Source organism: Scyliorhinus torazame, chromosome 8, assembly GCF_047496885.1.
Source record: "Scyliorhinus torazame isolate Kashiwa2021f chromosome 8, sScyTor2.1, whole genome shotgun sequence".
In the NCBI taxonomy this organism is placed as follows: Eukaryota; Metazoa; Chordata; class Chondrichthyes; order Carcharhiniformes; family Scyliorhinidae; genus Scyliorhinus; species Scyliorhinus torazame.
Genome location: NC_092714.1, coordinates 258,589,489 through 258,613,712, shown reverse-complemented (window position 1 = coordinate 258,613,712; position 24,224 = coordinate 258,589,489). Strand labels below are relative to the sequence as shown.

Here is a 24,224-nt window from a genome sequence, read left to right as displayed (position 1 = left end):
CTAGCATTAGCATTTTTAGTAACTGAAGACAGAAACTGCAAATTTATACATCTTGGTACTATAATCTAAATCACCATTTTCTTACCACGACTTTGTTGAAATCTTCAGCGGCAATATACAGTGCAACTGCGGTTATAACATCCGTGGCCTGTGGAAACAGAATTCATCCAGATTCAAAAATCCACACAAAAGCATTTAAAAGGGATGTAAGCAAGTGGCTCTCCATCATATTACTTACCATAAAGACAAACTCTGCATAATCAATAAGGAAATGGAAGAGGTATAAAATAAGAGGTGTCTGCAAAATAAAAGAAACAATAAAGTATGACTTAATATTTGCAAGATAGATTTTCAGCAAACTGACAGATAAAAGCAGTAAAGACAGCAATATTTCCTGGAATATTTCAGTAGAACATTGGGTCCCCAATTTCCTCTGTTCGAACAAGAGGGCAACAGAATGAAATAATTTACAAGGAGGATTTTAGGGTGGGTCCTCCTTGAACAAACATGATGCTGCAGGTTAATTAACAGATCGGTAACCCCCGTTTACCCACATCTCACAGCCCATATGACTCCAAAGGTGTTTTTACAATGATGCCTGCTTAGATCGGATCATGGAAGACGAGCAGCCCACTAACCGCCCCAAACCTTTACACAGCCATCTCCAGCTCTGTCTGTTCAGTGGCAGGATTGGAAGGCACATGAGAAATGCCAGCAGGAAAAGAGGGGGAGATTGTGTCATGTACAGGTACACAGATGCTGATTGTCCACGAGTTAAACAAATATCAGTGCAAGAGCATTGTAAGCAATCAAATCCATTGATGAGGTTGACTGGATCAAGCACTGCCTGAAAGGAGTGAGCTCCCACATTAAACTTTAAGGGACATATGATCTGTCTGTAAATACCTGTTTCCCTCGATCGCCTCATTTGAATGGCCATTGTTAAGGCGAGAGCTCCCACGTGGAATGTTAGCATTTGTTTGGTTGGAGGGATCAATCCTATAACCTTAACCAAAATCTTCAAACATATTCTTTGCAAAAAAGATGGCTGGATATTGATGGACTCTAACTGATTGCCCCACTCCCCAGAGCCCACAGATGTAGCGTTATTTCCAATCTCTACAACTATCTTAGCTGAGGCCAGAGAATGCAGATATCGAGCTGGATAGTTTCTGTGCCTATACGACTCAGTTACATACTTGCAGTGCCTGAACTGGACTACTTATGAGATCTCCAAAACGATTGTTTTACATAATTGAAAGCACCAAAGTTTAATTGTACTTTCAGTTAACAGCTCTCCCAATCCTACTATATCAATCCGGTTTACTTGTCATATAGGCCGGTGCTCAATAATAAACCTGTGAGAGCATTCTCGCCTGAATCAGAACATTGGAGATCAAGTCCCACTCCAAATACTTGTGTACATAGTCCAGGCAGTACTTAAGGGCACTGTCATATCTGCCATTTCTTTGACAAGGCATTAAATCAACACACAAACTGCTTCCTCAGGTGGGTGCAAAAGATCCTGCAGCACTAGTCAAAGGGCAGCAGGGGAGATCTCCAGTGTCTTGGACAATGTCTATTTCCCAACATTTAAAACAGATTATCTAGCCATTATCGTATTGCTGTTTGTGGGAGCTGACTGGTAGCCATGCTTCCAGTTCTGCTAAAATTGGGGGAAGCTTGCACAAGGGACAGGAAGAGGTACATTGTAATGTGCGCACTGGAACATCTGGACACATTCACCAGTACATTGCAGTGCCACACTCCCTTTTTTCTACTGTCTGCTGCTGGTTTAACCATCAATAGATCCATGTCGAAACCTGCGTCATTCCATTTCCCAAGATGAGCAGAGATACACAACTGACAATATTGTACTTACTTCATGGAACACATTTCCAGAATATGGGGACACTCCTAGATCCAGCAAAGAAAGCCCTTCCACAACTAAAACATAAAGAAAACAAATATTATGGCACTTAAACAAGCTGCAAAATACAAAAACAGAGAAGGAAATGTTTTTGAAGAGATGTACCCTGATAAATTCATTAAAATTCCTAATAGTCTGACTCTGGGTTAAGAAAAGCAGCATTTTAGCCGCACACAGAAGAGCGGGAAAGCAGGAGCAATCGAGCTATGTTTCAGCTGACAGCCCCACTCAATGCAAATGGCGCCAGAGGACTGGAGTACACCCAATGAAGGGAGGAAGGGATAAACTAGGCCAGTCAGTCTAACCTCTGTGGTAGGGAATCTATTGGAAGCAATTCTGAGAGACAGAATTAATCTGGAGAGGTAAGGATTAATCGTGAACAGTCAGACTGGTTTTACTAAAGGGAGATCATGTCTGACCAACTTGATTGACTTTTTAAAAGAGGTGATTGGGTGTGCATTTGAGGCAGCATGGTTTTGTGAAGGGGAGGTCGTGTCTCACTAACTTGATAGAGTTTTTCGAGGAGGTCACTAAGATGATTGATGCAGGTAGGGCAGTGGATGTTGTCTATATGGACTTCAGTAAGGCCTTTGACAAGGTCCCTCATGGTAGACTAGTACAAAAGGTGAAGTCACACGGGATCAGGGGTGAGCTGGCAAGGTGGATACAGAACTGGCTAGGTCATAGAAGGCAGAGAGGAGCAATGGAAGGATGCTTTTCTAATTGGAGGGCTGTGACCAGTGGAGTTCCGCAGGGATCAGTGCTGGGACCTTTGCTGTTTGTAGTATATATATATATATAAATGATTTGGAGGAAAATGTAACTGGTCTGATTAGTAAGTTTGCAGACGACACAAAGGTTGGTGGAATTGCGGATAGCGATGAGGACTGTCAGAGGATACAGCAGGATTTAGATTGTTTGGAGACTTGGGCGGAGAGATGGCAGATGGAGTTTAATCCTGACAAATGTGAGGTAATGCATTTTGGAAGGTCTAATGCAGGTAGGGAATATACAGTGAATGGTAGAACCCTCAAGAGTATTGAAAGTCAAAGAGATCTAGGAGTACAGGTCCACAGGTCACTGAAAGGGGCAACACAGGTGGAGAAGGTAGTCAAGAAGGCATACGGCATGCTTGCCTTCATTGGCCGGGGCACTGAGTATAAGAATTGGCAAGTCATGTTGCAGCTGTATAGAACCTTAGTTAGGCCACACTTGGAGTATAGTGTTCAATTCTGGTCGCCACACTACCAGAAGGATGTGGAGGCTTTAGAGAGGGTGCAGAAGAGATTTACCAGAATGTTGCCTGGTATGGAGGGCATTAGCTATGAGGAGCGGTTGAATAAACTCGGTTTGTTCTCACTGGAACGAAGGAGGTTGAGGAGCGATCTGATAGAGGTCTACAAAATTATGAGGGGCATAGACAGAGTGGATAGTCAGAGGCTTTTCCCCGGGGTAGAGGGGTCAATTACTAGGGGGCATAGGTTTAAGGTGCGAGGGGCAAGGTTTAGAGTAGATGTACGAGGCAAGTTTTTTACGCAGAGGGTAGTGGGTGCCTGGAACCCGCTACTGGAGGAGGTGGTGGAAGCAGGGACGATAGTGACATTTAAGGGGCATCTTGACAAATACATGAATAGGATGGGAATAGAGGGATACGGACCCAGGAAGGGTAGAAGATTGTAGTTTAGTTGGGCGGCATGGTTGGCACAGGCTTGGAGGGCCGAAGGGCCTGTTCCTGTGCTGTACATTTCTTTGTTCTTTGTAGTCTACTTGGACTTCCGCAAGGCTTTTGATAAGGTGCCACATGGGAGACTGATAGCGAAGGTAAGAGCCCATAGAATCCAAGGAAATTTGGCAAATTGGCTGAGTGATAAGAAGCAGAGGGTGATGGTTGAGGGGTGTTTTTCTGACTGGAAGCCTGTGTCCTGTGGGGTTCCCACAGGGATCAGCGTTGGGGCGCTTGGTGTTTGTGGTTTACATAAAAGATTTAGATATGAATGTAGGAGGGTTGATCAGCAAGTTTAGATAATATGAAAATTGGTGCATGTACACTGGTCGTTTAAGACAGCAGAGGCGTACAAGGCTATGGACCAAGTGCTGGAAAATGGGGTTAGAATAGTTAGGTGGCTGTTTTTGACCAGCACAGACCTGATGGGCCCATGGACCTTTTCTGTGCTGTATGACTCTATGAACAGACTATAGCCGAGCAGCTTTACCTGAAGTCTCATGACAGTGCTCACTACTCCAGTGGTGTATTCTTTATAGCACTACTTTTCCCAAAGTTCTCCCAGCCTTTCCTGAAAGCCTTGAAATGTACCAAAATACAATTCCACAACACAGGTAGCCTTTGGGCACCTTATCTGAGTGACAGACCATTTTCGCAGATGATCCTACACTGCGAGGGGCTGACAAACTATTTGACTGGAGTGGGCATAACAGCCAAATCTCCTCCTCATCCGGTCATCCTCACCCATCGTCAATCCAAAGTGCAACTTCTCTGCAAGTCACTGGATGGCAACCAGGAGCTGGGATCCGGGTTGGTTTTAACCTTCATGAACCAACAGTGGTCAAGCTCAATTTTGGTGCCAAGTTTGATGCTGAGAGATCCTTTTGAAATGAAAATTGTAATTAGGAGCACATGAGTCAGATGGATAAGGGTGAGTAAAATGGTTTAAAGCACCTTTTTAACAATATCAGTGCTCACACTTTAAATGTCCTTGTAATGACATTAGGTCATGGAAGGTGTTCAAGTCAATCCTTGGCCTGTTATGGTGGTCAGCCATGACCGTATTGAACTGTGGAGCAGGCTCGAGAGGCTTAATTGCCTACTCCTGCGCTTAGTTCTGATGGCCTAAGAAATAATTATTCTGACTAATTCCACATTCCAGCTCTTGGTCTGTAGCCCTGTAAAAGCACCTCAAGTACAAATCTGGTCTTCTTGATTGATAAGGGGGTTTTTCTTGATTATAAGGAGATCAAGGGTTATGGGGAGAAGGCAGGAGAATGTGGATGAGGAATATATCAGTCACGATCGAATGGTGGAATTCTGCTCCTATATCTTATGGTCTTATGGTAATGGTTCAATTTATGTCTGCCAGTCACCCGGACCAGGTTTATCACTCAGGGTTAGCAAGTGAAAAAGAAAATGGGCCAAGGCTGTTGGTGGAAACGCATGAATGCAGTGTGGAGGAACAGCTGACTGCAGCTACAACAGACTTCACACTCAGAAGTTAAATAAATCCCACCAAGAACTAGCAACTGCATTTTGCTTGTACATAGAAATCCCAGCACACACCCTTTAACTGTAAGTAGTTTACTTCACCATCCACACCCCAATGCGTAGTGGTGGAGCGGTGTTACATAGGCCCGTAACTTCTGCGAGTAGCAACCTCCGGCGGATTGCCACGCTCGCCAGACTTACCTGTGCTGAGATTCCTACACCCTGTCTCGCCTAACCTCCCACACTCTGGCTAAGTGAGACATAGTGGTGAGGCTGGGCCCCCCCCCCCCCCCCCCCCCGGCAGCTTTGTCGTGGGGTAACTGACACGTAGAGAGCTAAGTTACGCCCACTTTTTATGGCAGTAGCTGCCATGTAAAGGGGAGGTGCAAACAATATACAGGCAGCAGGTAAGTTATAAACTTAAGGAATGGTGTTGGGGGGGTCGGACACATGGGTCCTGGTGGGATGGGGGCTCAATCCGGGAGAGGGGGGGGGGGGGTGGAGAAACAGAGACATTTTGGGCATGGTGGGTCCCCTGGGGTGGTCGCCTTTGTACATTGTGTCGCATGTGAGACTGGATCTGGATGTTTACATTGTTACTCTGGAGTTAGAAGTTTTTGTTCCCGTCTAACTCTTTCAGAGTAACTGGCAGAACCATCTCAAGTTAGCGATTTAAATTGTTTCGTGGATGGTTCCCAGCCAAGCGGAAGTCAGCACTTCCCTTACGTGGGAACTGCCAAGAGGCATCCCGTGCATCATAGGGACACCCTCCAAATGAGACGCTGGGGGTTAAGGGCCATGGAAACATAGAAAATGGGACAGGAGTAGGCCTATCGGCCTTTTGAGCCTGCTCCACCATTCAATATGATCTTGGATGATCCTCTATGCCAAACCTCCGTGCTCTCCCCCAAACCCTTTGGCATCTTTAGTTTCAAAATCCATTTCCTTCTTCAATATATTCAGTGACTCGGCCTGCACAACCTTCCGAGGCGGAGAATTCCACAGGAGTGAAGAGGTTTCTCCTCATCTCAGTCCAAACCTCATATCCTGAGGCTGTGACCCCTTGGTCTAGACCCCACCCCCCCATCCAGGTCTGCCCAATCCTGTCAGAATTTTATATGTTCCAACGAGATTCCATCTCATTCTTCGAAATTCCAGTCAATACAGGCCAATCTCGCTTCACATGACAACCCTGCCGTCCCAGGAATGTGAACCTTATGAAGCAGGACTCCGGAGGCAGCGCAGCAACTTGGAAGCGGGGGATTAGAAGGGAAGAATTCTCAGATACAAAACTGAAATCAAACATCATGGTTGAAGTCATCTGATTAATCAGGTCTGAATATCATCCACCTTGGGAAGAAAAATGTCTGCCGATGGAAAAGTACTTCAACATCGTGACTGGAAAAGCACCGAGGCGCGCACACATCCGAGTGAGTGCGTTCCAGTGCACGGATTGTGGAAAGAGCTTTGCTTCACTCCCTCTGTGGCAAGTACATCCTTTTCTTAGGGAAGGAGACCATAATTGCACATAATATTCCAGGTGCTGTCTCACCAAGGCCCCATACAGCTGCCTTGCTCCTATACTCGAAGTCCTCTTCCGATGAAAGCCAACCAACCATTTGCCTTCCTAACTGCTCGTACCTGCATGCGTGCTTTCAGTGGTTGGTGTGCAAGGACACCCGGGTCCCTTTATACGTCAACATTTCCTAATCTATCACCATTAAACAAATCTTCTGCCATTTGGTTTCTTCATCCGCACATAAATACACATTTTACTGCATCTGCCATGCATTTGCCTGCTTACTCAACTTGTCTAAATCACCTTGAAGCCTCTTAACATCTTCCTCACCACTGACATTCAGACACATTTAGGACATCAGCAAACTTGGAAATATTACATTTGGTTCCCTCATCAAAATCATTAATGTATATTGTAAATAGCTGGGGCTCAAGCACTGACCCCCACAGGACTCCACCATTTATCCATACTGCTTCCTTTCTGCTAACCAATTCTCAGTCCATGCCAATAAATGACCCCCAATTTTGTGCTTTAATTTTGCACACGAGTCTAAGTGGGACTTTTATCAAAGACTTTCTGAAAATCCAAATACAGCATATCCACCGGTACCCCTTTATCAATTCTGCTCATTAAGTCCTCAAAAAAACTCCAAAATGTCAAGCATAAGTTTCCTTTCTAATATCATCATGACTTTGTCTAATCCTGTTGATATTTGCTCAATGTTCTGTATTCACATAGAAACATAAAAAATAGGAGCAGGAGGCTGCCATTCGGCAATTTGAGCCTGCTCTGCCAGCTGCAAATTTGGAGATATTACATTTAGTTCCCTCATCTAAATCATTAATATATATTGTGAATAGCTGGGGTCCAAGTACTGACTCCTGCGGTACCCCACTAGTCACTGCCTGCCATTTAGAAAAAGGCCCATTTCTTCCTAGTCTTCATTTCTTGTCTGCCAACCAGTTTTCTATCACTTTAATTTTACACGTTAATTTCTTATGTGGGGCTTTGTCAAAAGCCTTCTGAAAGTCCAAATAAACATCCACTGGTTCCACCTTGACAACTCTACGAGTCACATCCTCAAAGAATTCCAGTTCATTTGTCAAGCATCCTTTTCATAAATCCATGCTAACTCTGTCCAATCCTGCCATAGTTTTCCAAGTACTCTGCAATTTTATCTTTAATAATGGACTCCAGATTTCTCTGCCTAACACTCTTCTGACTCCCCTCTGCGTTTTGTTCTTGTCCGTGTTTTCCCCTCCTCCGACTTGTGGCCCTTGTCATTTTAGTTTAAACCCTCCCCAACCACGCCAGCAAATACTCCCCATAGGACATCAGTCCTAGTACTGCCCAGGTGTAACCCACCCAGTTTGTACTTGTTCCACCTGCTCCAGAATCGGTCCCAATGTCCCAGGAATCTGAAACCCTCCCCCTCGCATTATCTCTTCAACTAAGTGTTCATCTGATATATCCTGTTATTTCTGTTCTGACTAGCATGTGACTGGTCGTAATCCTGAAATCACTACCTTTGAGGTCCTACTATTCAAACTTGCTTCCTAACTCCCTATATTTTGCTTTTAAGACCTCATCCCCTTATTTAATTATATCATTTGTACCAATGTGTACCACGACCAACTGACTGCTCACCCTCCCTCTCTAGAATGTCCTGTAGCCGCTCTAAGACATCCTTGGCCCTCGCACCAGGGAGGTGACATACCATCCTGGAGTCTCGATTGCAGCCACAAAAATGCCCACTGAGTCAACCGTGTGCAATGAATTTGGCTGTTGCTGCCAATCAGTATCCAAAGCGGTACATCTGTTTTGCAGCGGAATGGCCACAGGAGATTCCTGCACTGCATGCCTAGTCCTCTTGCTCTGCCTGGGAGTCACCCATTCCCTTCCTGTCTGTGGGGTCTGAGCCTGCGGTGTGACCAGCTGCCCATATGCAGTACCCCGCGGATGCTCCACAGTGTTCAGTCACCACTCCAGCTCCGAAACCCGGGCTTCCAGGAGATGCAGCCGGAGACTCTTCCTGCACACATGCTTTGCCTTCCACTTTTGCTTTCTACTTTCTGTCTTTAGTTTCCATCTTTGTTTTTCTCTCTCTCATGTCGCCCCGCTCAGGTTCCCAGCCCCCTGCCACTTTTGGTGTGGCTGTGACAATGGGTCTATGCAACTTGGCTCGGCGCTGATGTACGGAATCTCTGGAATCTTTGTTCTGAAAGAGTGCCTGGCACATCCTCTGTTGTGACCTAAAATGATATGGAGTCTGCAGAGAAAGCAGACAACCTTGCCAGAGAAAACCATCTCAAGGCGAGAAGGAAGACGTACCAAAATAAAAGCCTGAACTTCAGAAAGACATTGACTGCAAATCATCCAAGAGCATCAAGAACCTTGTCCTTTTATTTTTGTTGAACATTTTATTTTCCTTTCCACTACCCTTTCCCCCCTTGCTGTTTGTCTGTGTGAGAGAGAGAGTGGGGCAAGTTAGGAAGGCAGGGTGGGAAAGGGGTAGTAAATAGTCAGTTACATTTTTTTGTCCATTTAATTATAAAATTGCACATAATAAAAGGTTACTTGTGTTTTATATTTACAAACCTGAGAAGAACCACATGGAGGGATTAATAGATAATGGGAAAATATCAAGGAGGTTGATCGTGAAATAGGTTTTGGGGCATGATACACTCGGTACCTTCACCAAATGCTAGAAATTAAGTAATTTTCCCTTACTTTTCCTTCAGATTTCGGTTATGAGAGTTTTCCATATTTCTGTATCATGCAGTTAATTTGTAAAGGTATAACCATCAATGTGGCTTGCTCTAATATATCCAACTCTTTTTTTTTAATAAACGTTTTATTGAGGTATTTTCTTGGCATTTTAACAGCAACAAAATCAACAATATACATAACAAGAAAAATATATACATAGTGCACATTCCACCACCCTCTCCCACAGGTCTTGCCATTACTTACCCCCCTAACCTACGCAAACCAACCCCCCCTCCCCCCCATTCCAGCTGACGATTAGTTCTCTGCGAGAAGTCGACGAATGGTTGCCACCTCCGGGTGAACCCCAGCAGAGACCCTCTCATGGCAAACTTAATTTTCTCCAGGCTGAGGAAGCCTGCCATGTCTGAAAGCCGGGTCTCTGATTTCGGGGGCTTTGAGTCCCTCCATGCCAGCAATATACGCCTCCGGGCTACCAGGGAAGCAAAGGCCAGAACATCCGCCTCGCACACCTCCTGGATTCCCGGGTCCCGCGATTCCCCAAAAATCGCCACCTCCGGACTCATTGCCACCCTCATATTTAATATCGTGGACATGGTGTCGGCAAACCCCTGCCAAAACTCCCTCAGTTTTGGACATGCCCAGAACATGTGGACATGGTTCGCTGCCCCCCCCCCCCCGCACACATCTGTCCTCCACCCCAAAGAACCTGCCCATCCGGGCCACTGTCATGTGAGCCCGGTGAACAACCTTAAATTGGATCAGGCTGAGCCTGGCACATGTTGCGGTAGCATTGACCCTTCCTAACGCGTCCGCCCAGAGGCCCTCCTCTATCTCGCCCCCCAGCTCCTCTTCCCACTTTCGCTTCAGCTCCTCGGTTTGCGTCTCCTCTGAACCCAGAAGCTCTCCATATATGTCCGAGACGCTCCCCTCTCCTGTCCATCCTCTAGAGACCACCCTATCCTGAATCCTCCTTAGCGGCAGGAGTGGGAAGGTACCTGCTTCCGCAGAAAGTCCCGTACCTGTAAATATCAGAATTAATTTCTCCCAGCCAATGCAAACTTCTCCTCCAGTGCCCTCATACTCGGGAAGCTACCTTCCAAGAACAAGTCCCCCATCCTCTCAATACCCGTCAAATTCGGAACCCCCCCATCCATCGGACTGGTGGCGTACCGTGCCGGCGGGAACATAAGATCTAGGAACAGGAGTAGGCCATCTGGCCCCTCGAGCCTGCTCCGCCATTTAATGAGATCATGGCTGATCTTTCTGGACTCAGCTCCACTCTCCGGCCCGTACATTATATCCCCAAATCCCTTTATTCTTTAGAAAGGTATCTATCTTTTTCTTAAAAACGTGGCTCAGGTAGTAATTCAGAGATTATAACCCTGGAGGACCTGTTCTTTAATTTAGTCCCTAGTGTTTGATAATCCCCAAACAGGTCCTCTTTCCTAGCCTTACCTATGTTGCTAGTCCCAACGTGGACCACAACAACTGGATCCTCCCCCTCCCTCGCCAAAATCCTTTCAAGCCGATCAGAGATGTCCCTCACCCTGGCACCGGGCAGGCAACATACCATGCGGGACTCTCGATCTGGCTTACAAAGGATGCCATCAACCCCCCTAATTATAGAATCCCCTACAACTACCACTTGTCTTTTTGCTCCCCCCTCTTGAATGGCTTCCTGTACCACGGTGCAGTGGTTAGTCAACGCATCCTCCCTACAGCCCTCTTCCTCATCCACACAGGGAGCAAGTACCTCATACCTGTTGGACAAGCTCAAGGGCTGAGGCTCCTCAACTCCTAAACTCAGGATCCCCCTACCTGCCTCCCTTGCAGTCACACCACTCTGTCCCTGACCATTGTCCGAATTAACAGTACTTATTCTACCGGCTGTGACTGCCTCCTGAAACAAAGCGTCCAGGTAATTTTCCCCCTCCCTGATGTGCCTCAGTGTGTGCAGCTCGGTCTCCAGCTCATCAATTCTGAGCCGAAGTTCCTCGAGCAGCCAACACTTGCTGCAGATGTGGTCACTGACGGTCTCAATGGGATCCACCAGTTCCATCATCATAAAGCAACAGCAAATCACCTGTCCAGCCATATTCAATTAGTTACTTAATTTAAATAATTTTTAAAAAAAAAAATTTTTTTTAATAGAACCTCAAGGATAAACCCGAACACCAACAAAAACTCAGCCCTCTCTCGCCACTCGCCCAAACTCAAATCACTCACCTAAACTCAGGTGCACTCTGTTCCAATCAGCACTCCGTGACTAAAGGCGCTCCTGCCACACCTTTTGTGCACTCACCTCTCCCAGCACTGTCCCGTCTCTCTCTCCTCCCGCGCTTTTTAAATCTCCCGGCTCTCTCCTCCCGCGCTGTTTTCGCTGTCCTGGCTCTCTCTCCTCTCGCGCTGTTTTCGCTGTCCCGGCTCTCTCTCCTCCTGCGCTGTTTTCGCTGTCCCGGCTCTCTCTCCTCCCGCGCTTTTAAAATCTCCCGACTCTCTCCTCCCGCGCTGTTTTCGCTGTCCCGGCTCTCTCTCCTCTCGCGCTGTTTTCGCTGTCCCGACCCTCTCTTCTCCTGCGCTTTTAAAATCTCCCGGCTCTCTCCTCCCGCGCTGTTTTCGCCGTCCCGGCTCTCTCTCCTCTCGCGCTGTTTTCGCTGTCCTGGCTCTCTCTCCTCCCTGCGCTTTTAAAATCTCCCGGTTCTCTCCTCCCGCGCTGTTTTCGCTGTCCCGGCTCTCTCTCCTCTCGCGCTGTTTTCGCTGTCCCGGCTCTCTCTCCTCCCGCGCTTTTTAAATCTCCCGGCTCTCTCCTCCCGCGCTGTTTTCGCTGTCCCGCGCTCTCTCCTTTTTCGCTGTCCCGGCTCTCTCTCCTCCCGCGCTTTTAAAATCTCCCGGCTCTCTCCTCCCGCGCTGTTTTCGCTGTCCCGGCTCTCTCTCCTCTCGCGCTGTTTTCGCTGAACGACAGGGGCGCCATCACCAGTGCCCCTAAACTTGTGCCCTTACACGAAGCTGCCTTCATGCGCACCCACGCCGGCTCACCCCCCACCAGCCACCTCCTAACCATGGCTATGTTAGCCGCCCAGTAGTAATTACTGAAATTCAGCAGCGCCAGCCCACCATCTCCCCGATTCCGCTCGAGCATTGTCCTCTTCACCCGCGGGGGCTTGCCCCCCCCCCCACACAAAGCCCACGATAACTAATATATCCAACTTCTAATCAGTCTTTACCTTACCAGGCAAATTCCCCATGCACGGACGAGCACAAGCCAAAATAAGAAACCAATATAGGGTTGTCAGAAACTATAAAAGCAAAGCTGACATATAAATGTTTAAATATGTAATTAAAATCAAGATTAACAGAAAAATATGCAATTAAGAGATTAATCAGAATGAACTTTTATAGAACATTTGACAGGCCTACTAGTTACTTAAGTCAACAGGTCAAACTACTTCTTGCACAACCAACAGTACTTCATCAGAATGTCATACAGCTCAAAAATGCCCTTCCCAGAAACAAGCTGAGGTTTCAATGGTACGGCTGGAAGCTTTGCAAATAATATAATAATCTTTATTATTGTCACAAGTAGGTTTACATTAACCCTGCAATGAAGTTACTGTGAAAATCCCCTAATCGCCACACTCCGGCACCTGTTCGGGCACACTGAGGGAGAATTCACCTAACAGCACGTCTTTCGGGACTTGTGGGAGGAAACCGGAGCACCCGGAGGAAATCCACGCTGACACGGGGAGAACGTGCCGACTCCGAGCAGACAGTGACACAAGCCAAGAATCGAACCCGGGTCCCGGGCGCTGTGAAGCAATAGTGCTCACCACTGTGCTACTGCACAGCCCAAATTTTCCAAAGTCAACACTGTCAGGGAACACCATACAATGTGAAAACTGAGCACATAATCCAGGCTAGCAGTCTACCACAGCACACATGAAGTACTGCAGTAGTGAGTTTTGCTTCACAAGAAACGTAAAAGGTTTCATCTATTCCTGTGCTCTTTCAGGTGTCCTCACCAATACATCTCAACTCAAGGGTCAGAAAGCTATGGATTAAAGTCCAACACGATAACTGAAGCAGAAAACTGTAGGCAGACAATCCAGTGTAGTATTGAGTAAGTGCTGCAAGTTGCAGTCTGTCAATTGAGATGTTAAACTGGTACCAGTCTGCTGTCTCAGATGCATGTGAAGGATCCGACATCGTTCTTTCAAAGAAGAGCAGGCAGGTTCTCTCTGGTGTTCTGGCCAATATCTATCCCTCAATCAACATCACAATTTTAAAAATCTAGTCTCAGCACATTGCTGTTTGTGGGAGTTTACTGTGTACAAATGGTCTACTGTATTCCTTACACCACAGCAACAACTACACACCAGAAATGTGCTTTACTGGCAGGAAAGTGCTTTGGGCTGCCCAGACGTTATGAAAGGCGCTACACAAATACAAAAGTTAACGCAACAAACTGAACAACTTGGTCCCGCACCTCTTTGCACCGATTAAACAATGTCAAACAAAATAGCTGCAGTAGTTCATAGAATCATTACAGTGTAGGAGGAGGCCATTTGGCCCATCAAGTCTGCACCAACCCTCTGAAAGACCTCCCAATAACTGTACCCTCATAACCCAGTAAACCCAACTTAATATTTTTGGACACTTGGTGGCAATTTGGCATGGCCAACCTGTGGGAGGAAACCGCAGCACCCAGAGGGAAACCCATGCAGACACAGGGAGAATGTGCAAACTCCACACAGTCACCGAAGGCCACAATCGAGCCCAGGTCCCTGGTGCTGTGAGGCAGCGGTGCTAACCACTGTGCCGCCCATATGTTGTCTGCCCAAGTGCTACTACATTTCAGAGGCCTTTATTGCTGAAAGGTGTTATTTGGAACTATCTCAATTCAAGACTTAAGCAGTAAATTAAGCAGTAAAACCTATATAGTTACATTTACTGAAATCCTAGCAAGAACAATGGAATTGTGTACATATACATATTATATATATGACATTAAACACATGAAATGATAAATGCGGCTGGCCATGAATTGGGGGCATTTTGAAGTTTCATTTGCACCCACCCCTTCTCCAGTGTGAACTGACCATCCAAACCCCCGAGCCCTTCAGCCCATCCACCCTGCCAGGTGACAGCAGCAGCGGGCGAGCTGACGCGGAGAGGAAATACACAAATACCTCGCTTCCAAGAATTCAGAGGCGACACCACCTCCACTCGCTCCGAGATAAATTCCGCCAGCGAAGAGCGGAAGAGCACAGCCCGGACCGTCACAGCCACAACCAGCGCCAACACCAAGGAGGCGGCCATTGTCCCAACCACCGGCCCGGTGGAGGGGCGGGGCGAAGGGAAGCGGACGTGACGCAGATCCCCGCCGGGCAGGTCGGGAAACGAAGTCCCGCCGCCCTGGACCGTGGAGCACAGCGCGCACGCGTGCGCGAACCGGCACCGACCCAGACCGCTCCAGCGCCGACCCCCTCGAGTCAGCGCACGGAAACGCGAAACCTTAAAACTGGCATGCTTGGGGCTCGGGCGGGGGGGGGGGGGTGGAGTTGAGCAAAAACAATCCAGGTCCTGAGCAGATAACGCAGCAGTTTGCTTCAGCAGCGAATTATTAAAACACAACTGAGTTACAGGATAAGTGATCAAAGCAAATTACTGCGGATGCTGGAATCTGAAACCAAAGAGAAAATGCTGGAAAATCTCAGCAGGTCTGGCAGCATCTGTCGGGAGAGAAAAGAGCTAACGTTTCGAGTCCGGATGACCCTTTGTCAAAGCTAAAAGACAGATAAAGTGGGAAATATGTATGCTGTGGCGTGAGAGAATGAAAGATGACCCATAGCCACAGAAACCAAGGGAACAGAGTGCCAATAGCCACAGAAACCAAGGGAACAGAGTGCCAATAGCCACAGAAACCAAGGGGAAGGTCAATGGCAGTCCCCAGAGAGAACAAAAGATGTGGAAGGCCTAACTTCCACCAGTTTGCGTTGAGCTTCACTGGAACGTTGCAGCAGGCCAAGGGCAGACATGTGGGCATGGGAGCAGGGCCTTGTGTTAAAATGGCAAGCAACGGGAAGGTCAGAATCCTGAATGTGCACAGACCGAAGGTGCTCAGCAAAGCGATCACCCATTCTGCGTTTGGTCTCTGCGATATAGAGGAGACCATATTGGGAGCAGCGAATGCCATGTACCAGATTGAAAGAGATGCAAGTGCTTTGCTGAGCACCTTCGGTCTGTTACAGGATTAGTGATATGGTTAAGTGTGCAGCTGCAGCAAGTAATTAGGAAGGCAAATTGGACGTGATAGTTTATTGCCAGTGGAATGGAATGTAAAAGTAGGGGAGCTTGCTCCAGATGTCTGGAGGTATTAGTGAGATGAAGAGTACGGTGTAGAGTTTTGTCACCTATTTAAAAAGGACATTCATTTGGAGGGCGGCACGGTGGAACAGTGGTTGGCACTGCTGCCTGACAGCTGGGCTGAATGGCCTCCTTCTACACAGTAGGGATCCTCGAGAAAGGATATAAATGCAGTTCAGGAAAGGTGCCTGCGACCTATCCCCGGGATTGGGGAAGGGTTATCTTATGAGGAACGATTGGAGTTTAGGATATACATCTGTATAATAAAGGAAGGTTTGGACTGATTATGGGAAAGGACAAAGTACAATCAAAATTAAAAATAATTGACGGGGGAGGGGAAGTCAACTTTAACGGAAATGAACAGATTTGAGAAAAAGAGTAGCTGAACAGTGGACTACTTTCAAAGAAGAGATAGTTCAGTATATTCCCTTGAAAAGGAAAGGGAGACAAAGCCAGGCGTCCCTGGTTGGCAAATGGGATTCAAATTAAGATTAGGAAGAAAAAATATGCTTGTCACAGATGTCAGGTAGAAAATACAATTGAAAATCAGGATGAATATTGAACATATGTACAAACCATACAAACATATGAAATGGGACAGAAGAAAGACTTTTGGCCCCTCGAGCCTGCTCTGCTATTCAAAAAGATCTTGGCTGATCCGTTTTTCGAATTTCACATCCCCATCTAGCCCCAATATCATTTGATTCCCTTTCCTTTTAAAAAAAATAAATTTAGAGTACCCAATTCACTTTTTTTTTCCAATTAAGGGTTATTTAGCGTGGCCAATCCACCTACCCTGCACATCTTTGGGTTGTGGGGGCGAAACCCACGCAAACACGGGGAGAATGTGCAAACTCCACACGGACAGTGACCCAGAGCCCGGGATCGAGCCTGGGACCTCGGCACCGTGAGGCATTAGGGCTAACCCACTGCGCCACCGTGCTGCCCCTTGATTCACTTTCCTTATAAGAAACTATCTACACTTTAAAAATATTTAATAACCCAGGCTCCAACGCCTTCTGAAGCAAAGTTCCAAAGTCGCAGCACTCTCAAGGAAAATAATTCTCCTAATCTCTGTCCTACAAGCACGATTCCTAATTTTAAAACAGTTAACCCTAGTTCTGGACTCACACACACAAGAGAAAACATCCTTTCCAGGTCCACCTTGTCAAAACCGTTCAGGATCTTAGATCCCACAATCAAGTCACCCCTCACTCTTCTAAACTCCGATGGAAACATACCCAATCTGTCCAACCTTTCCTGATAATACATCTGTTAATTTCAGGTCGCAATCTGGTAAACCTCTTCTGATTGGCCTCCAATGCATCTGCTGTCCTGACCTGGTCAGGCGTACATTTGACTCCGGATCCACAGCAACGTGGGTGACTCTTAACTACCCCCCCCCCCACCCCAGGGTAATTAGGGATGGGCAATAAATGCTGGCACAGCTGCGACGCCCACGTCTCATGAACGAATAAAAAAAAAGGACTTTCAGGACTTTGAAGTAGTCAGCAGTAAAACTAATCCTTAACTCTTTGATGTGGTCCAGAAGCTGCCAATCAAAGCTTGATGTTTATAAATGTTACGGTTAGTTTCACAGCTGAATACTTGTCACTCAAGTCCAAAGGGAGATGAATGTAACAATACTGTCAGCTGGGTGTGTGTGGAAGCTGTCAATAATAATCAGTGGTGGTGTGCTTTCCCTTTCTAAGATAGACTACACGGTAGCACAGTGGTTAGCACTGTTGCTTCACAGCATCAGGGTCCCAGGTACGATTCCCAGCTTGGGCCACTGTCTGTGCGAAGTCTCCACCTTCTCCCCGTGTCTGCGTGGGTTTCCTCCGGGTGCTCCGGTTTCCTCCCACAAGTCCCGAAAGACGTGCTTGTTAGGTGAATTGGACATTCTGAATTCTCGCTGTGTACCCGAACAGGCGCCGGAGTGTGGCGAATAGGCGATTTTCACAGTATTTTCATTGCAGTGTTAATGTAAGCTTACTTGTGACAATAATAAAGATAATTATTATAAAAGTTGTTTTTTTTATAATTCAGAATTCCTTTTTCTTGCTCCATTTGACAACCCATGGACTACAAGTCAGGAGAATGAATAGCCTAACATCACAGAATCACTGAAAATATAATGCAGAAGAGGCCATTCGGCCCATCGAGTCTGCACCGACGCATGAAAAACACCTGACCTGCCTACCTCATCCCATTTGCCAGCACTTGGCCCATAGCCTTGAATGTTATGACGTGCCAAGTGCTCATCCAAGTACTTTTTAAAGGATGTGAGGCAACCCGCTTCTACCACCCTCCCAGGCAGTGCCTTCCAGATCGTCACCACCCTCTGGGTAAAAAAGGTTTTCCTCAAATTTCCACCTAAACCTCCTGTCCCTCGCCTCAAACTTGTGTCTCCTCGTGACTGACCCTGCAACTGAGGGGAACCGTTGCTCCCTATCCACCCTGTCCATGCCCCTCACAATCTTGTACACCTCGATCAGGTCTCCCCTCAGACATGGTCAACTATAGTGTGGAATCAGGAGTCAAAGCTTGAATGACATACATACAACCTGATTAATGGCAAATTAAAGGATGCGTAAGCAAGTTGAACATGGCAACGTCTGCGAAAGTCTGCAGTGCCTGTGAGGGGAAATTGATAAGGATGTAGGTTTACCAGACCGGTTTTGAGAATTCTGAACAAGGCCTCAAAGTGCTGGAATGGAGACAGAAATTTGGCTCGAAGGGACACTGTTTCCAGGGATCCCTGCTGCAGCTTAATCTCCATTGGCGATTATGGGAGGAAGAATCAGGAAGTGAGTGACTGACCATAGTGCCTAGACATCGTCAGGTTATTCAGAGATTTGGTGATGTATGAACCAAGGGGAATTTTACCAAATTAGGTTTCTGTCGTGGAACAGACTAATTTGGGCTTATCCATTTTGTGATATATATATATATATCTGTTCTCTAGACTATGTATAGTATGTTAGTAGAGTTGCCTTTTTTCCAATATATAAATTGTTTTCTCCTTCCATTATTTCTATATTATCAATTGAATTTTTATATCACCATTATAATTGTTCAATATTCAATAAAATTGATGTTTTCACACATTATTTGGCACTGTCACTCATTCCTGTTATGCCCAGAGTACAGCTCTGAAACTAAATGAAATTCCACAGGGTACTCTCATGTCCACCTTGCTCCTTGTAGTTGGTAACTCTGGCTTCTGCCCCCTCTCACTTCCACTGGCAGAACAAAACCATTTGAATTTGGGCCCCTGTAATGCCTCCTGCAAACTGAAGGTGTCCTCAGCATTGCACTCAGAAGGTTAACCAGAGTTTCAGTCAGATTTCTCCATGATCTTTGACAGCTCCCTCGCATCCGTTGCTACTTTTTTGCAAATCCTACATTCAATTGTCCCAGTGTTAACTTCTCCACTCCAGAAACTCCACAGAATTTCCCATGTTCAGAGAGTGATAACACTTCAAAGGGCACCACGGTAGCACAGTGGTTAGCACTGTTGTTTCACAGCGCCAGGGTCCCAGGTTCGATCCCGGCTTGGGTCATTGTTTGTGTAGAGTCTGCACGTTCTCGCCGTCTGCCTAGGTTTCCTCCAGGCGCTCCGGTTTCCTCCCATAAGTTCCAAAAAGACGTGCTGTTAGGTGAATTGGACATTCTGATTTTTTTGCTTAGTGTACCAGAACAGGCGCCGGAGTGTGGTGACTAGGGGATTTTCACAGTATCTGCATTGCGGTGTTAATGTAAGCCTACTTGTGACAATAATAAAGATTATTATTGTGAAAAGTATTTTGTAAAGAGCTTGGGATGTCCTGAGGTAACGAGATATAAATGCAAGCCTGTTTCGGTTTGGGATTTGGTTGCTTCCAACATTTTAATTTGGTGTTGGTTAATTTGAAGACAATAAAAGACAATATGTAAAGATCCGTGGACGAGGCCTTTGAAATCTGGGTGCTAAGACGTATGCAGAGCACAAGACAAAAAGAGGAGGTGCATGAAATTGCAAGAACGAATAGAACTTTGAAAAGTTACACCCAGAAAAGAAAATGTCGGTATTTTGGCCATTAGGTCAAAGCTGAAAAGCTACAGAGATCTTTTCCAGATGGCAAAGTGGGGAGGGATGGGGTAGCAGAAAGAGGGGTTGACCAGGGCGTGGCTGGATGACGGATGTCACAGAACAATTAAGGACGGTTTACAGTGGATGTGAGAGGATGGCGCAGGGCAGACGAGCGACACAGACTGTGACAGCTGACCAGCTGGTAGGAATAGCTACAGTTTACTGTGGAGCAGCTAAATTGTGTCAGCCCCAATAGCACAGCCACAACTGGCTCTGGATTATATCACGTACAACTGAGGACTTTAGGATTGTGGACATGGCTAATTACTGATTAATGCGGATGTTATGGGCCAGGGGTTAGAGAACCCCAAAGTGTATCATGGAGTTCACCCGACCCATTTTAATAGGTTGTGTATGGGGAGCACACGGCCCACTCTACAGGTGTGGTACAGCAGAAATGGAGAAGTATTTTTTAAAGCAGAACAATGTTTATTCTATTAACTCAAGTTAACCTTTTTAAAACAAATAGTGAACATCTTAGCAACCATTAATTCAAATACAACCCCCAAAGAATACAACACTTAGTAATGCGTATGCTGTCCTTTTAACATCCAGAAGTCTTACAAAAAACATAACCTTTAACAGAAGCACATCAGGTTAAAGTCACTACTCAGAACATTTATAATTCTGAATTCACCAAATGATCAAGAGATAGTCTTTTCACGGCAGAGAGAACAACAGTACAGCTGCTTTGCCTGGCTTCAGTTCCAACATTGAAAGCGAAACCAAAAAGACACAGACACACCCAAGCTTTTCTCAAAGTGAAACTAAAAAGCAGAGCCAGAGCTCAGCTCCACCCACACTCTGACATCACTGCAGTAACATGAGCAGCCAAGCATTTCTTAACGCGACATTCTCATGACAGCGGATGTGTAGCCACAGTGCAAAATACAGAGTTGGAACCCACCCCCACCCCACATTAAGCAGGGAGCATTGACTGAACTGTTCAATGTTCTTTTTGGGATTCTGTAAAATGTGTTGTCCTGCCTCGTCCAGCTAAATAGGAACCCACGTAGTCCCATACGTGGAAAAGGACACATACCCAATTAATGTTTAAAGCATACAAAGTTCTCTGTCAAGAGCGCTCAAAGTGAACATTTACCAGAGGTCTCAAATCATTGATTTGTCCTTGTTTTCAAACTAAGAAAATCGATCAAAACCATTTTCTGCCAGTGCACTCCATCACCACGTCCATGAATAACTGATAAACAATAAGAGGTTTAAGAGGAGGAGCAGTCCATGCACAAACCTTTTTGCCTTTCCTGTTTGATGTGGGACAAAGGCACATCAAAATTGAGACCGTGCGTTAACCATCAGTTAACTGGCGCATCTTCCATGAGCCGGGATTTACTGGCCCCCCGAGAAGCAAGTTTTCTGGCAGCAGAGACGGTTTGCCACTGGCTGCTGGTGGGATTTTCCAGTCCCACTGAGGTCAATGGCCATTTCTTTTGCTCGCCAGATGCGCCACCGGAGAACCCAACCGATTGGACCATAAAAACCCGCTGGGTGGGAAGGGGCCGGAAAACCTTGACCTATGGCAATGCTTCTGCTTCTGCCAAACAGAGTCTATTTGCTAACCAATCAGCACTCTTCTTCTGAAGTGTAAATTGTTGTTCCCGTTACATTTGGTATTCTTGCGCATTGTCCTGGTGAGTGCAAAACCAAAAACTTCGACAACATCTGTCTCGGCAATAAAATTTTTTTTTAATGAATTGCCAAAAGTCTTGATTTAGTTAAGAGTTGATACCCCTTTTACCAATTAGTGTTGCACCTCTTTGCAAGTGTATTTTTGAAGGTGTGAAAATTGGCAAGTGATCGATTTGATTGCTGTTTCAAAGCTTTTTTGATCTCATTGGTGCGAGACGCTCAAGCTCTTTTGTCGGTCACTGGTGATATCTGCTTCAGTGTAAATTTGAAACCTGCCTCATCGGGTGGTTATCATAGAATTTACAGTGCAGAAGGAGGCCATTCGGCCCATCGAGTCTGCACCGGCTCTTGGAAAGAGCACCCTACCCAAGGTCAACACCTCCACCCTATCCCCATAACCCAGTATCCCCAGCCAACACTAAGGGCAATTTTGGACACTAAGGGCAATTTATCACGGCCAATCCACCTAACCTGCACATCTTTGGACTGTGGGAGGAAACCGGAGCACCCGGAGGAAACCCACGCAGACACGGGGAGGATATGCAGACTCCGCACAGACAGTGACCCAAGCCGGGAATCGAACCTGGGACCCTGATCCTCATGCTTACTGATCCATGCAACCTCGTGTTTTACCAGCTCAAACTGGCTTGCAACAAAACTGTTGTCGAAGTTGAAACTCATGTCTGTGTGGATAATGGAAGTGGTACCTCTAAAGAAGGTGGTTCATACACGTGTTGAGAAGCTCAATGCAGCTGCGATTGGTGCCACATTTTTCTGCAGCCACATCCAGTTTTAAACATTGTAGGCTGGAGGCCGGCTTAACTCCTGTTTATTGAAGAGTAATGGCTTAATCGTTACATTAACAAGACCATGGTGTTAATGATGGTGAAAACATGACATCATGGCCTAGATTTTCATCCTCGAGGTGGTCAGGGGAACTCGTGAAAAGCCATGGTTGGGCCTGCTCTCCTTGGGAAAGAGTAAATGCCAAGGTGGGATCTTCAGTGTTGGGGGCTGGGTGTAAGCTGGGGTACAGCTAGCAGGCCTGGGAAGAAATGCGGAGGCAGAAAAAGAGGCTACCGGGTGCCGAGGCGAGATGTTTAAAAGTCATACCTCGGTGTCATGGGATTTTGTCCCTATGAAAAAAACACAAAGGCCCCCCAGGCCTCACCCCTCGCACATCCTTCACCCTCCAAATAGGTCCCATCCATGCCACCTCATGTCCTCCATCCACTTCCTCACGACCCTCATGCCCCCTATGCCAGGCTCTGCTTTGCCAGGGGATGTTCCCAAAGGTTTGAACTGGGGACCATCTCTCATGCTTGTTCACTCCCACCAGCTGGTTATTGAGCCTGGATTTGGCAGGACTGCAGGCTCAACTTATTTAAGAAGAGGCCTAGTGTTGAAATGGCCTTGGTCACACACTGGTAATCAGGGAGAGCCTGGCGTAGCTCGCACTCATCCCCCGACCCAGTTAAAATCAGGACCGATGTCTATACTTGAGGTGGCCTCTTTATAACCATATGTTGAATCTGCAGGATTACTCTGCAGCGGAATTTGAATCAATATTACTTCTATTTGAATCTTGCAGCTAATTAGGAAATGCAAAACACTTCAACACAAGCCAAGAATGCACTCTGTAGTACATGCTCACGGCTCACTGATGCATAACAGTCAGTCATACATCACTAATGTTACAGAAAAAGCAGAATTTAGCCTGGATATCCCCTTCTATGGATCCATCACCGGTACAATATATCATCACCGGTACAGTATAACATCACCAGTACAATATAACATCACCAGTACAATATAACATCACCGGTACAATATAACATCACCAGTACAATATAACATCACCGGTACAATATAACATCACCAGTACAATATAACATCACCGGTACAATATAACATCACCGGTACAATATAACATCACCAGTACAATAAAACATCACCGGTACAGTATAACATCACCAGTACAATATATCATCACCAGTACAATATAACATCACCAGTACAATATAACATCACCAGTACAATATAACATCACCGGTACAATATAACATCACCAGTACAATATAACATCACCGGTACAATATAACATCACCAGTACAATATAACATCACCAGTACAATATAACATCACCAGTACAATATGACATCACCGGTACAATATAACATCACCGGTACAATATAACATCACCGGTACAATATAACATCACCGGTACAATATAACATCACCGGTACAATATAACATCACCGGTACAATATAACATCACCAGTACAATATAACATCACCGGTACAATATAACATCACCGGTACAATATAACATCACCAGTACAATATAACATCAGTACAATATAACATCACCGGTACAATATATCATCACCAGTACAATATATCATCACCAGTACAATATAATGATGTGGAGATGCCGGCGTTGGACTGGGGTGAGCACAGTACGAAGTCTTACAACACCAGGTTAAAGTCCAACAGGTTTGTTTCGATGTCACTAGCTTTCGGAGCGCTGCTCCTTCCTCAGGTGAATGAAGAGGTATGTTCCAGAAACACATATATAGACAAATTCAAAGATGCCAAACAATGCTTGGAATGCGACCATTAGTAGGTGATTAAATCTTTACAGATCCAGAGTAAAGATTTAATCACCTGCTAATGGTCGCAT

At 46.1% G+C, this 24,224-nt stretch overlaps 1 protein-coding gene across 2 annotated transcripts in view; it reads right to left on the bottom strand.

The window, feature by feature from the left end:
* pigu (phosphatidylinositol glycan anchor biosynthesis, class U) overlaps nucleotides 1-14,760 on the bottom strand; it is a 35,117-nt gene extending 20,357 nt beyond the window's left edge. For both annotated transcript variants that reach the window (XM_072515183.1, XM_072515184.1), the window contains exons 1-4: nucleotides 14,583-14,760; nucleotides 1,883-1,947; nucleotides 239-298; nucleotides 86-148 (exon numbers count right to left, since the gene is read on the bottom strand). In XM_072515183.1, the coding sequence (XP_072371284.1) occupies nucleotides 86-148; nucleotides 239-298; nucleotides 1,883-1,947; nucleotides 14,583-14,712 (318 nt within the window). In that variant the 5' untranslated portion in view covers nucleotides 14,713-14,760. The remainder of the gene's footprint in view (nucleotides 1-85; nucleotides 149-238; nucleotides 299-1,882; nucleotides 1,948-14,582) is intronic.
* Between the last annotated feature and the right edge of the window lie 9,464 nt (nucleotides 14,761-24,224).